Genomic DNA, 13,906 nt, shown 5'->3' with positions numbered 1-13,906 from the left:
ATTAAAGTGGGAATTCCCCGGAGAACATCTTTGGGACATTTCCCATCCAAGAGGCTCAGAGCACCACACTCCCATCTCGGTCGCTCAAGCCCCAGCCCTGCAACCCCTCTGCTCCTGACCACTTTGACAATTCCAAATTCAATAGCAGGGATCAGGAATGCACACTGGGAAGTGACTGCTCAGTGGAAAACCCTGGGATCCTTCCCACTCCATGTAATGATCTTCAGCACATACCAGGGTATTTGTATGGAAAACAGGTTCTTTTATTAAATAAGTAAACAACTACAAGGATGAACTCAAACATTTGGGAAACTTGGGATTCCCAAGCTGTCATTATAGTGATGATTTAACCCCAGGTTAAGTACCAAGTCACTGTTTTTTTTGGAAAGCTGTTTGCAGGAATAATAGATGGGCTTGCAAAATCTAGCCACCAAAATTAGTGAGGAGCATCCCTGCTCCAGCATCTGCCATGGTTATGGATTGTGCACTGGTTTTAGGGGAAAAAAACATGTGGATTTGGGCTGGGAGTAGCCCTGGGCTTGACCACAGGACACGGTGTGGGCCAAGAATGTGGCATTGCTCCCTGGGGAAGCAGCTAATTCCCAGCTCCCAGGAGATATGGAAACACCTGGAGCCAGGTGCTGCGTGTCCTACAGCCCCCTGCGTAGTGAGAGCAGCATCCAACTGTTGAAGTCACTAATTTTATGTTAATTTCCCATTAATTTCCTTTATAAACCTCATCCCTGTTGCGTTTCCCTTCAGGGCTCAGGCAGGATATTCTTAATTTTCAGGATAAATCTCCCACTTTTAGCAGACTGGATCCACAGTGGTGGGAAGGAGGTCACCCCTCTGCCCTGGCTTCGGGGACAAACTTGCCCCAGCACAACTCACACCATCAGCAGCACCAAAACCTCATCCAAACACACCAGATCCATCAGGATCCCTGTCCCAAGACACGGATGCTGCAGGCAGCCTCATCCCAGGGAAGGATAGATCCAGCTCCTATGGTGTGGCTGTTCCCCTCTCCCCATCACACTAACGAGGTTATGCAGATCAAGGCAGAGCAGGGAGGCAGTGCCAGGGCAGAGGGGATGCCTGATAATCCCTCTGAAATCCAGCTCCCGCTGCAGCATCCGCTCTGATCCGCAGCGTTCCCGCAGCTCAGGGCGGCAGCTCAATTACCGGGGCTTTGTGGTTCCGTTTGTACCTGCCTGGCACGATCTGCTGCCACCAGGAGCCCGTAAATAGCTCTCTGCCTCTGCCAGGGAGCTGCCTCTTCATGTTTTTTTCTGTTTTCTGATTTTCAAGAAATGCTATAAATAAATATTTCAGCCTTTGTGGGCACCTGTGAGCAGACTTTCAATTGCCAGCGTGTCAATCCCTGCGCAAAGCTCCTGTGGGGACCTCCTGAAATGTTCCTGGTGCCACTGGGGCTGCCCAAACCCAGCTCCCAGGGCTCCTTACTTTCCTGGGAGAGAGAAGCTGTGGGTGACACGGAGAAACCAGCACATAAATAAGCGTGACACCGGTGTCGTAGTCAAGAAGCCCTAATGGAGAAGGAGCTCCCAGATTAACTGTGTGTGAAATTGGATGGAGACAGTGGCTCAGCCCACCCTTCACCTCAGAGATTGGTGTGTGGCAGCAGAGTCTCCCACGAGACTCCCAGAGTCTCCCAAGATGGGCTTGCTGCCTGGTTGGAAGAGAGAAAATCATCCCATAGGACCAATCAGTCCCACCAGGGAGCTGCCGTCAGTGGAGCCAGTTCCCAGGGCCATCTGGATGCAGGAGAGGAGAGCAGGTCCTTTGCAGGAGCTCATTCCCAGCCCCTGGACCCATTCCCTGGTGCCAATCAGGCCCTTTGCAAGGAATCACTGGGACTCCTGGTCCCAAACATCAAATCACTCTGCAAAATGTACCGTGTGGAATGTGCCCATCAAAGGGAGAGTTGTTCAAAACACACTTCACATTGATCTTTCCCTCTTTTTTTTCTCAGTTTTCCACATCAGTGACCCTGTGCATGAGCCCAGTCCCCACCCCCTGGGTCTGGATCACTCAGGAGACATTTGAGACTTCCCAGTTCATCGAGGTGGGGTATTCAAAGCTGGTATGAGGACACTTCCCAGGGCCTCTTGGGGTGCAAAGTGCTCCCAACAGTTACAAACACGTTGCACTTGTACCAAAATACCTCAGGATTTAACACAAGTAGCCAAACAGAGACACAGGAGAGGAGTGTCCCCAGTTTGGCCATAGCAGGTGTCACCTGTGGTGGTGCCCACCCACCACACATCTTGGGAGGTGCCTTCCCACACATGTCCCCCACCCCATCACAATGTCTCTGGAAACACCAGGAATGCCTTTCCCAGGTCAGAGAGTGCAAAGGTTAGACAGGAACACCCTGAAGTGTTTCCTTAAATAGTTTGGTGCAACAGTCTTTGCAATGACAAAGATTAAGGGTGGTTGTGTCTTCTCCACGTGCACATAGTGGTGGTCTCCAATCCCTTCTAGCCTCCAGGCAGCAACGCCAGTCAAGGAATAGACTATAGGACAGTGTTGGACCATGTTTGTCCCACATCAGGGACCACTACAGTGGTGGCCAGGCCAGCATCCCAGTGGAGGACATGGCCAATACCAGAGGACTATGTCCCCCCTGAAGGCACCAGGTTGAATTTAGAGCACTGTTGTTTCCTTCTCAGTCATGGAAGAGATCTTGGAGAAGCTCCTGTGAACGATGCTGGAGTGGCCTGTCTCCTCACTGAGGGCATTCACCAACCTGGAAAGGATGGTGACCTTAAACTTCTTGAAGTCCTGGCCCATGAAGACGTAGAGCACGGGGTTCATGCAGCTGTTGGAGGCAGCGAGGGCCGTGGTGATGGGGATGCCTACCTCAAACACGGAGGGCGGGACCATGCCCGGCTCTGTCTCCAGCAGGTTCAGCAGGTGGTAGGGACTCCAGCAGAGGAAGAAGGTGACTATAATGGTGACGATGATCTTGAAGGGCTTTTTGGACTTGGCCAGGCGGTTCCGACGCAGGTTGAAGACGATGGCGATGTAGCAGAAAGTGATGATGGTTATGGGGAGGATGTACCCGCCGAGGAACCTGGTGATGTTCACTGTGCGGTGCCTCATCAGTGCCAGGGCTTGGTAAGACTTGTTCCTGGAGAGGGAGAAGTTGCTGAAACAAATCACGGAATTTCGGGTTTGTGCCGTGTCTCGGAAGACAAGGGAGGGGCAGCTCATGATGATGCCGATGGTCCAGATGATCAAACACACTAAATACGCCAGGTTGGTCGAGCGGTGGTTTTGGGACCACACGGGGAAAACCACCGAGATGTAGCGGTCGAAGCTGATGGTGGTGAGCAGCAGGACGCTCGTGTACATGTTGAGGATGAGGAGGAAGGAGTTGAGCTTGCACATGACCGTGCCGAAGATCCAGTTGTAGCGCATGGCCGTGTACGCGATGTTTATGGGCAGGAAGATGTTGAAGAGGAAGTCGGCCACGGCCAAGTTGAGGAACCAGACAGCATTGACTGATTTCTTCATCTTCAGGGTGATGATGGCGATGACAAGGCCGTTGCCCAGGATGCCCAGCACGCAGGACACGGTGTAGATGATGACAGAGAGGATCCTTGCAATGTCCTTCGGGTCATGGGACGGGTCTACCCACACACTGGTCACGTCCTCGTAGATGTAATCCTGGTAGTCACTGTAGTTATCGACATCATCCAAGAAATTGGACAAATTGGAAAGGGCCATTATTTGGATAAATCACGGCCTGGGCAGCCCCAGGATCTCCAGCCGGTGATGTTTCTCTGCTGGGCAAACACATGGTGTCAGTCACAGTGGGAGGGTCACAGCCCCCCGACACATGGGGGCAAGAGGGGACAGGGAGCACACAGGTGTGGGGGGATCCCACGGGAAACCCACAACTGGCCCCAGAGAAAGATGTTCCTGCAGCTCCTCGCCAAGTTCCCACCCCCTGACCCTGAGACATCAGGACATGATTCAGCCCCCCTCATCTCCACCAGGATGTGGCTGCAGCCTCATCCTGCAGAAAAATGTCTATTACCCGCCTACTTCCAGTGGAAAATCCAGGATAACGCTTATTAACAGCTCATTATCAGCTTTGAGACCTTCCAATCTGCAACACGTTATGGCTCTTCTGTATTTTTTCTCCTGAGTGCGCAGTAAATTAGACTGAAAATCCAGCAGGCAGCTCCCCATTTGCCCCATTGATGCCTCCCCATTTACCCCATTAATGCCAAGCACTGTCTCACCTCTCACCTCCCCTCTCCTCTCCTCTCTGGTGTGGTGGCCGTGCTCCAGCAGGATGGGGAAGAGGCAGTGGTTCAGTGTCCCACAGCACAAAGGCAGCTCCCTCCACACAGGCCTAGGGACGGAGCTGTAACATTAAAGCCAAGATCAAACAAAGGCCATTAACCCTCCAATGTGGAATTAAGGGAGGAAACAGACTCAGCCGCTGCAATTTAACCCTGTGCAGCCTCCTCTGGGAGGGCTGTGCTGGCCTGGGGACCCTTCTCGCCACCACTCTGGTGAAGTTGGGGTCCTATCCCCCTCTCACCAGCTTTTGGAGTAACCTAGGACAGAAGTCCTGTACCGTACACTCAGTACAAGCACCAAACAGGAGCAGCATCAGTAGGTGCTCACAAAGAACCGACAATCAACCCCACAGCCACGTTACTATAAATAAAGACATAAATGTGCATGAGGTGCATTACCTGCATTATCTATTTTGCACCCTGGACTCTCATATGGTTATCTTTCCAATTAAACTGGTATCCTGTGTGTATCCAAATGTTAATTGTGATACCCAACAGTGTCGTTTGCCATCATCAGACTCCAGTCTCCAGCAGGTACTTGGAGCCCTTGTTCAACAGGTTCAACCACCCCCTGTGAACCATCACAGTGAACTAAAGCCAAAAGCCACCAGTCTGAGCAAGCCTTGGCAGAAGGAGCAGGATCTGTGTGAGCCCCAGCACAGACCATTGCACCCGGATGTGTCCTGGAGGAGGGATGTGGCTCTGCCCGCCCAGGGGCACTCCCTGTTCCCAAGGCATTTCACCTCGAAAGTCCCCTCAGCGTCACCCTCCCGCCAGCCCTGCTCTGAAATTCCCATGGTGTTTGTGTTGGAACTTATTGTTTCTCCCTGGGCTTTTCCTCCTGTTCCTTCCTGCCATTGCTGCTGCAAAGTTCCTGGCCAAGGGGTTAAATCCCACCCCATCACCCCCCTGCTTGCTGAACTCCAGGGGGTGATAAGAGGCCAGAATAAATGAGGTATTAGTGCAAAGTTTGGGAATTAGCTGGAGCTGGAAGGAGGTCTTGTCCTGGCAAAACCTTGATGGTCAAGAGATGAATTAAAGTTGATGATCTGGTGGAAGGAACAGAATCAGCAGAACTGACTCTTAATGTTAATGTTCCTGGGTAATGAGTCGCTACTTTATGGAACGGCAGCTTTCAGGTCATCACCTTCCCAAAGAAAGGTGGGAGAACCCAGAACCACACATCCATGCCACCCCACCCCATTGCCTCATATCCCGTCCCACTTCATTGCATCCCATCCCACCACACCCCATTGCATCACATCCCATCCCACCCCACTTCATTGCATCCCATCCCATGCCATCCTATCCTGTCCCATCCCACCACCCCTCACCCAGAGAGCCTCAAAGCTCCCAGAACTTGCTCTACCACCGTGGAGAAACCTCCAAAAATGCCACCCACCCCCAGTTCCACCACGGTGTCACCTGTGGGATGGGAGATGACCAGGGCTGGACCACCACCCCTCACTACCACAGGGTCACCCAGACCCCACGTTCAGCCCCTGCTCCAGGTGGGCAGGAACAATTTCTAGGCTTCACAGTCTCCTCTTCTCACTGTGACCACTTATATATTTTTAACACAAAATCTCCTTTTCATTATTATTTTTAACTGCTGAGCCTGAAGACTTTCAGACATTCCAAAGTTCTGTTTAATAGATTATTTATCTTGTCTATTCATTTTGCTCCGCCATGTTGGGCATCAGGTTGGTCTCAGTCCCCAGCTGGGATGAGGATGACAGAGATCAACAGGAACATCAGGATTCTATTTCCCCATGGGATTTGGCACAGGATGGGTTTGTCTCCAGGGCTCATAAGCAGCAATCCCAAACCCCACAGCAGCGGGCAGGCAGCTGCCAACCCCACCATGAATGTTCCAGATGGCTCTGGAGAGCTCAGGGGCAGGATGGGCACCGGGAGCCCAAACCCACTGGAAAATCATCCAGCAAATTCCCACCTGCCTCCCTGAAATCCTCCCCAAAATGGAAAGGGCAGCTGCATGAAACCTCCTCATTTCTCACAGCAAAAAAACCCAAAGTCTGGGGAAAAAAAAAAAAACAACACATAATACTACAAGTGTTTCATCGCTGCTCTGCGGGATGAAAATTCCCGGCTCGAGCCAAAACCACTGTTCTCCCTTCAGTCTATTCATCTGTGTCCTCCTACCTCAACAAAAATGAGCACAGGATTTACCCAAAATAGCCTCTTGGTCCGACATTCCCGCAGCTGTATTTGTCTTGGTACCCAGGGAAGGCCGAGCCCAAGCCGGGGCGCCGGCTGGGATTCCCGACGGGCGGCACATGGGCAGCATCCCGCGGATGAGGTCAGGGATGTTGTTCTTGGGAAGGCAACAGGAAGCGGAGAGAACAGCAGAAAATGTTCAAATCCAGCTTTTCTGGGCGAAAACTCTTCCGTGGCCAACCCAGACGGGCGGGAGACGGATGTGAGTGGGGAAACGGGGGGAGCTCAGCTGGATTCGCCTGCCAGGGACACAGGGAGGGCAGGGGATGCTCGGCACCCTGGCAGGAGGGACCACCGGGCACGGGCAGTGCCAGAGCCCTGCACCGGGATTTACAGGGATGGGCAGGCTGCCAGCACCGCCTCCTGCCCTCTCAGTGCCCGCGGGCCAGACTTTTTACTGGAGGAACCGGTACAGGTTGCGGGAATAAAAGTAGAAGCAAATCAAATCAAACCAGCAGAGCAGCTTTTGAGCACATCAAGTCCTTCCTGAGCTGTCAAAGTGCATCACACTTTTATCCACATCATGCAATGAAATCGGGCTGGGACCTGCTTGTGCCGAGTCTGCAGCCCTGGGGAAACTGGGGGTGCCCCTGGGTTGGTGCTTGTCCCCCCACAGCACCCGCGGGGTGCAAGGGACACCCGGGGACAGGACGAACAATCCCCTGGGAAGCAGGTGGGTGTCAGGGTGGGCTCTGCTCGCCCCTCCCGTGCAGCTGCTCCGCCTGTTTCTCCTTCGAGCACTTCCCTCCCTCCTTCCAGCAGCGGCTTCCGAGCTCCCAGCACACCCGAAAACCCCAACCCACTTCCTCCGGCGGGTGAGAGGCACAGGAGCTGCCCACGCAGCCCCGGCACAGCCCCACTCCCCGGGAGAGGGGAATTGCCAACAGATGTTTGGGAGAACAAGCGGTCTCTCAGCTGAGGAGTTTTGGGAAGGGCACGGGGCAAAACAGGATCTCTATGTCCCCCTGAACCTGTTGATACCGGCCCCCACTGAGCCCTGGCACAGTCCTGGATGTGCCTGGAGGGCAGGGATGTCCCTGGGGACATGTGGATGCCGGTCTCAGTCTCATGGGGGCTGATTGCTCTGGTTGAGTTTGAGTCCCACCCTGCAGTCTGGATTCCAAGCATCCCTAGGGATTCAATGGGCCAGATCTCATGCTACAGGGAAGATGGATGCTGGTCCCATCCCAGGCTGGCACCTGGAGCCACCCCCATCCATCCCTTCAGCACCCACACTTTTCCAGCCCAGGCTTACATGGGAGGGACTTCCCTGCTGGGATCCAGCTCCCACTCCCACACGGGAATTGCCAGGGCTCAATGGAGCAAGACACCAAAAGGAATGGGAAAGCAGCTCTGGGGACCCAGCTCCAACTCCCCCTTGTTTTGGCCAGAAATTGCCATGGCAACAGCTGCTGCAGGGATGATGCTGTGCAGCATCCCACTCCCCACCGGGATGCCCAGGATGGAGCCCCAACTGGGATTTACTCCCGGGTGTAAATCCACCACCAGCCCATCAAAAGGGAGCTTAGACTTCACCAGTGCAAGACCCTGAGCCCTGGCCTGCCCAAAGCTGCTCCTGGCCACGGTCCCAGCCCTGCCACCATCCCTGATCCCTCAGTCCTGCTCCAACAGGCTGAAAGGGATGCAGGATGCCATGGGAGAAGCAGCAGCAGGTTGAGCACAGGCTTCTGCCAGTGAGGATCCAGGCTGGAAGCTCTCCTGATGAGCTGGGGGTTTCCAGTGCAAAGGGAGGGGCCCAGCCAGTCCCCATGGGGGAAACTGAGGCACGGGGCTCTTCCCCAAGGCTGAGAGTGGTGGGAAGCCTGATCCCTACCTGCATCCGCGGCACTCAGACACATCCTGCTTCACCAGCACAGAGCCGGGACTCGCAGCCTTCGGCATTCCCGGCTGCTCCAGACATCTCAGCTAAGGCTTCATCCCCCGCCCCGTGTGAACAGCACAGGAAAAAAAGGAATAGCTGGAAAAGGCAGCCTTAAAAAAGTTGCTGTGCCCAGGGTGGGACAGAATAACATGAGTCAGTGTTTATCTGGGCAGCGCCGGCCGGGCTGTGCGGGATGGGACGGCTCGGGATGGGATGGATCCCATGGATACCCCCCAGCCATGGTATGGGGTCACCTCAATAGGGAACACACCCCAGTCCAGGCAGAAACTGGTGTTTAACCTCAAAAATCGGGTCATGAAAGGCTCTTGCCAGGGTGAAACTCCAGCAGGATCCAGGCAAAGGAATGTATCCTTCCCTGGCACAAAGTGTTGTTAATAGCCGCCCTGTTACTAAAATCCCAGCCTTTTGCTCCATCCATTCTGTTCTTAGGGAGGTTTGAGGATTAAAGGGGAAAATCTTGGGCGTTTGTACCTACACAGGCAAAGATTTTCTTTGAAAAGGGCAGTTTGTGGTTCTGAGCTGCTTAAGATGACTTGACTTCCAAGATAATAAAAGTTCTTTCATCTCCTCTCTTTTTTTTTCTAATAATCCAAGGCTCTCCTGGCACTTTTCAGGCAATAAAAAGAGCAATAAAACTCCCTTTTTTGCAGCATCCTCCCTGCTACATCCCACCAGCCCAGGGAGGGATGTCCCTGATCATGGCTTGGGCTTCATCATGGCTGCGTGGGGACAAAGCCTTGGGGACATCACTCTGGATTTGGAGGGTACAAAGAACAAGGAAAGCAAGAAAAAGGAAATAAGTCTGCTGGGGGACAGACGTGACTGTGAGAGGGACGGATGGGGCAGCACAATCAGCCCCCTCGAGTGAGAAAGTCCCCCCGGATCCGCAGGAGCATCCTTGCAGCTGTGTTTGGCATTCCCAGCTGAATGCTGATCAGCACGGGAAAGAAAAGCCCCCCTGTTCTCCCTGTCCCCACTGAGGTGACACTGCCACACTGTAAGGACATCACCCCCCCAAATTCACATCCAGCTCCTCTCCCTTCCATGCAGTTTTCCCACCATTAAGGGTTTCTATCACCACAGGCTGCAAAGCCCAGCTCCAAAAGAGGTGGGGATTTCATGGAAAATTAGGGAAAATATGGGGTTTGGGGTGGAGGACAGCAGGGATCCCAGAGGTCCTCACCACCCACCATCCTGTGCCATCCCAAATCCACTTTATAACAACAGAGGAGCAAAAAACCTCAACTGGTTGCAAATCTACAGCAAAACCCTCCTCCCAAATCCCTATAAAAATAAAGAAATTAATACATATATAAATCCAGAGGTGTTTACCTGAGACGGATAAATCCCCAAGGATTTTTCAGCATCTGGAGGCTGGATTAGACATCCCTGCTTCTATACCCACGTTAGGGCTGGCATGGAAATGACCCCAGGGTTGGGTCAGTTGGTGTCCAAGCTGGAGCTGACAGGGATATTGTGGAAGCTTCTCATTCCGGGGACATGCACAGGGAATGGGAAGATGAGGAAAATACATGCAGCTGGTGGGATAAACCAGCTCGGCACAGAGAGCCTGGGAAGGGGGAAGCAAAGCTCTGCAGGAGGATGTGGGATTCGGACCATGGGTTCAGCCGGACACAAGAGGGGATGTGGCAGCGGCTGCCCTCGGTGACGTGTCCCATCCACCACCCTGTGCTGCCCACAGTGGCTTGGAAGCCCCATGGGACCCCTCAGGAAAGGTTTGGCCATCCCTCACTGTGGTTTTGTTGCTCCTGCTGAGCACAGCCAGAAGGTCCCCTCGGGCTTCTCCACCCCTGGATGTCCCTCATCCCTGTTCCCCAGGACCCCCATCTCCCTTCCCCACTCCTGAGATGCTCCTGGCCTCACACATGCAGGAGTGGAGTAACCCAAAGCCATCCCTGGGATGCATGGAAAACAGGGACTGTGTCCTTGCCTCGCCAGGTCCTGCCTGTTCCCAGCTGTTTGTCCAGCTGGGTTGAGGTGGGATCCAGCAGCGTGTTCCCAGTGATGAATCAGCCTGTCCTGGTTTGCAATGGGACCCCAAGCAGAGGGTCACCAGCCAAGGGCCATCCTGACCTGAACCCTGTGAGGAGGTGGGAATTGCTGGTGGCGCTCACGGTGCATCCGGTGACCCAGATCAGGCTGAGCCTGGAGGGACACAAATCCCTGCCCTGAGCCAGGAGAGCCCATCCAGAGGGAGATACCAATGCCTGGACCAAAAGCTGGCACTGTGCACCTGCACCAGAGCATCACTTCAACCACAGCAACCCCCTGCTCCCACCACAAATATCCATGAGATTTCTGATTTCAGACACACACAAGGGAGATATCCCAGTTTCCTCAGAGCCGCTGGCACAACCAGAAAACCGGTTGTGAAAAAAAAGCCGGGCGTGAAAACTGCCATGGCCCGGAATCAGCAGGTGATGCCAGCGGAGAGCGATTCCCTGTGGGAGCTCACAGCCATCATGTCCCGTGCAGGTGGGGACAAGGACCCCCCGTGCACGTGGCTGAGCTCCCACAGGAGCCGAAAAAGAGGAATTGGGGCCGGGGCCCACTTTGCACAACGGGGCCGTGTCGCAACATCCCTGAGGCTGAATCAGGAGGAAAAGTGCTGATGTGCCAGATCAGTGGGGCCAGCGCGGGGAAAGGAGAAGAGACCCAAAACTCCAGACGTCTGCACCAGGGGGGATGTGCCAACTGGGCAGCTTGTGACTGGCACGCTGGGGTCCCTCTCTCCCAGGACCCCCGGGATGGGACGGCAGCTCCATAGGGTGCCAGTGCCAGCAGCACTGCGGGATGTGCCACACTTGTGGCATCTGTGGCAGGTCCCCAGTGGGGTGCAGCCCCTCTGCCCGGGGGGAGCAGTGCCCCCATGACAGTGGAAAATGCCACTCACTTCCCAAAGTAATAAAAACCAGAAGTGTGGTCCTGGGCTGGGGGAGTCACAAGGGTTGAGTCTTCCCCATCACTCTGCTGCAGGTCCTGTCCCATCCACTCCACAGTAACACACCCAGTCCCCCCAGTAACACACCCCAGTGCTCCCAGTATTCCCGCAACAAGCCTTCCAATCACCTTTCCAAATACCTCGTGTGGTGCCAGGCTCTCCCACTGTTCCCTGTTGGGTAGGACGAGGTCAGGATGCCCAAGGTGTCCAGGGTGGCAGCAGGATCCCATTCCCAGGCGGATCCCGGTGCGGCAGGATCAGGCGCAGGCACGGGGCCGCTCCCCGCCGGTTTTAAGTGCGAGGGGAGTGGGAAGGAGTCCTGGTTGCATCCATCACCAGGGTTTTCTTGGCAGCAGGATGCTCCGCGAGCAACAGCTGGGAGAGGGTGTGACGCCGGGAGCTGGGAACGCTGGCCCGGATCCTGCCACGGCCCAGCGTGAGGAAGCAACAACTGCTTCCCAAGGGGCCTCCTTTCCTGTCCCGTCCCCCAGGCCGGGATCACACCGCCCTAAGGAGGGATAACAGAGCACAGAGCGCTCCACGGGGATGCTGCTCCTCCAGCGAGAGGCAGGTGGCTGCCAGCCCCCCCCCGTGCTGTCCCCACCCTGGGTCAACCGCTGTCCTCTGCCCCCCCCACCGCCCCCAACTCCTTCCAAGACGTTGAGTCACTTCCCCTCGGCAAATCTGGCTCCCAAACGCTGCTGCTGCTGCTCAGGGGCTGCTTTCCCGATGGATTTCATTAGCACCAGGATGCTGCAGCTGCTTCCAGGCAGCACCCCCAGCCCGCGGGGGCTCTGTGGTGGCAGCTCGGTCCCCCACAGCCCCAGTAACACCTGCAAGGAAAGTCCTTTGGGGGCACAGGGTGGGCTGAGAGAGGCACTGGGTTGCCCCAGGCAGGAGGGATGGATAAGGCTGAATGCAGAGATGGGATTCAGGGGGAGCCTGGCCCCAAACAAGAAGTTTTCTGGGGCAGGCCCCAGTTTGGGAGCACTGAGCAGCATAGCCCCCACCCACACCGAGCAGGAGGTTTGGATAACTCCACATTTGATGTGGCACTGGGAAAATTCCTTGCCTCCCCACGCAGTCCCTGCACTCTCCAGCTACAGCCATCCCAGTCCCAGGCTCAGCCCAGTGGGATAAGAGCCAGTGCAGGGTTTGGGTGCAAAGGCATCACCTTGGAAAGACAAGGAAGCTTGGGGGTGACACCCCCATCTTATCCCCTCCCAACTTGCAGAAGGGGCAGGATTTGCTCCAGCACAGGCCCAAGCAACACTGGCCCTGGGCTTGCCCCAACCAATTCAACCCTCTCCCCAGCAGAAAGGAAGTTCATATATTACAGGTGATTAATTAAGGTTAATTAAGACCACAAACCATCCTGTATCCAGCCAGCAAGGGAGAGAATTAACCACAAATTCATGTTATCACCTTTGATGTGTCCTGAGTCAAAGGGTGCCACAAAGGGACGCTCATCCCAGGCAGCTTCGAGTGGCACCATCCCCTTGTGTGGGGTGAGAAACGTGCTGGGACCTGGGGGCTCCTCAAAACCACTGCAGGGTGTGGTGGGGCTGGGAATGACCGAGCACAGATGCTCCTGCATGTGGCCTTGCCAAGGGCTGATCCTGGGGCGTGTTAACACCCAGGGGTCCCGAGCCAAGAGCTGGCACAGTCCCAGTGTTCCCAGCAAGGCTGAGCTTTGCACACCCACAGCACTGGGGCAGGACCTATCCTCTTGGCACTACTCCTTTCCCAGGCACCTGCCCCTTCCCCTGGTCCAGGCAGGATGCAGGATCCTTCCCCCAGGCCCTTATCCCTGTGCTTAGCAAGATGGTGAAACAAAAACACGCTGACTGGGGACTCAACGTCGCCTCCCGAGCATTTGCCCTGGGCTGTGGTTTGGGGTTTCCCTCCGGCATCGCCTGCTCAGCAAAACACTGCCGACAGCAGCGCCTGCACCAGGACAAACGCCCCGTTCCCAGGGATGGTGTTGGAGCAGAACCATCCCGGCACTGCAGGAGCGCCGTGGGGAGCAGCCGTTCCAGCCAGCGGAGCCAGCGGAGCCTTTGGCAACCGCCCCGTCCTTGGCGAGCACCGAGTGCCACCCACACCGAGCAAAGCAATTAGAGCTCTAAATTGATTAAGGTTCATTAAAACCCCCGGAGCTCCTCCCTGCCGAGCCGGGATGCACAGACGGAGCCCGGCAGACCCGACCCCGCCGGCACAGGCGCTCGCCCTCCTCTGCCTCCCCCGTGGGCGCTGGGAACCCGCCTGACTCAGCCCAAAACAGATGTCACACTTAATGGGGAAGAAACTGCATGAAGCTTTTCCCTCTCCAGGGGAGCTTTGTCCGTCATCCAGAAGAACTTTCCCTCGCCCCGGGCAGAGCCGTGGGGATAAATGGCAATGGCTGGAAAAGGAGGTGGGTTGAGCTGAGAGGACACAGCACAGGGCTCCTACCACATATCCCAG

General features: G+C 55.3%; 1 protein-coding gene across 7 annotated transcripts; it reads right to left on the bottom strand.

Annotated features, from left to right (window-relative positions):
• Positions 1-239: 239 nt before the first annotated feature.
• CMKLR1 (chemerin chemokine-like receptor 1) lies at positions 240-11,928 on the bottom strand. 7 transcript variants are annotated; one of them, XM_064674934.1, is made up of 3 exons: positions 11,569-11,928; positions 4,275-4,399; positions 240-3,809 (listed from the first exon to the last, which is right to left on the bottom strand). In XM_064674934.1, exon 3 carries the CDS (start codon positions 3,751-3,753, stop codon positions 2,668-2,670), a length of 1,086 nt encoding a protein of 361 aa, XP_064531004.1. In that variant the 5' UTR covers positions 3,754-3,809; positions 4,275-4,399; positions 11,569-11,928; the 3' UTR covers positions 240-2,667. The 7 variants fall into 7 exon arrangements, with proteins under 7 accessions (XP_064531004.1, XP_064531002.1, XP_064531006.1 ...); XM_064674932.1 differs by having other exon boundaries at positions 11,581-11,928; XM_064674936.1 differs by lacking the exon at positions 11,569-11,928 and adding an exon at positions 9,811-11,560.
• Positions 11,929-13,906: the final 1,978 nt, after the last annotated feature.

Source organism: Pseudopipra pipra, chromosome 18, assembly GCF_036250125.1.
Source record: "Pseudopipra pipra isolate bDixPip1 chromosome 18, bDixPip1.hap1, whole genome shotgun sequence".
NCBI classification, from domain to species: Eukaryota; Metazoa; Chordata; class Aves; order Passeriformes; family Pipridae; genus Pseudopipra; species Pseudopipra pipra.
Note: the sequence above shows the minus strand (reverse complement) of the source record. Positions and strands in the feature narration are given on the sequence as shown.

Coding starts and splice junctions, on each gene's coding strand:
- CMKLR1 (XM_064674934.1), bottom strand. CDS start 3,753: ATGGCCCTTTCCAATTTGTCCAATTTCTTGGATGATGTCGATAACTAC.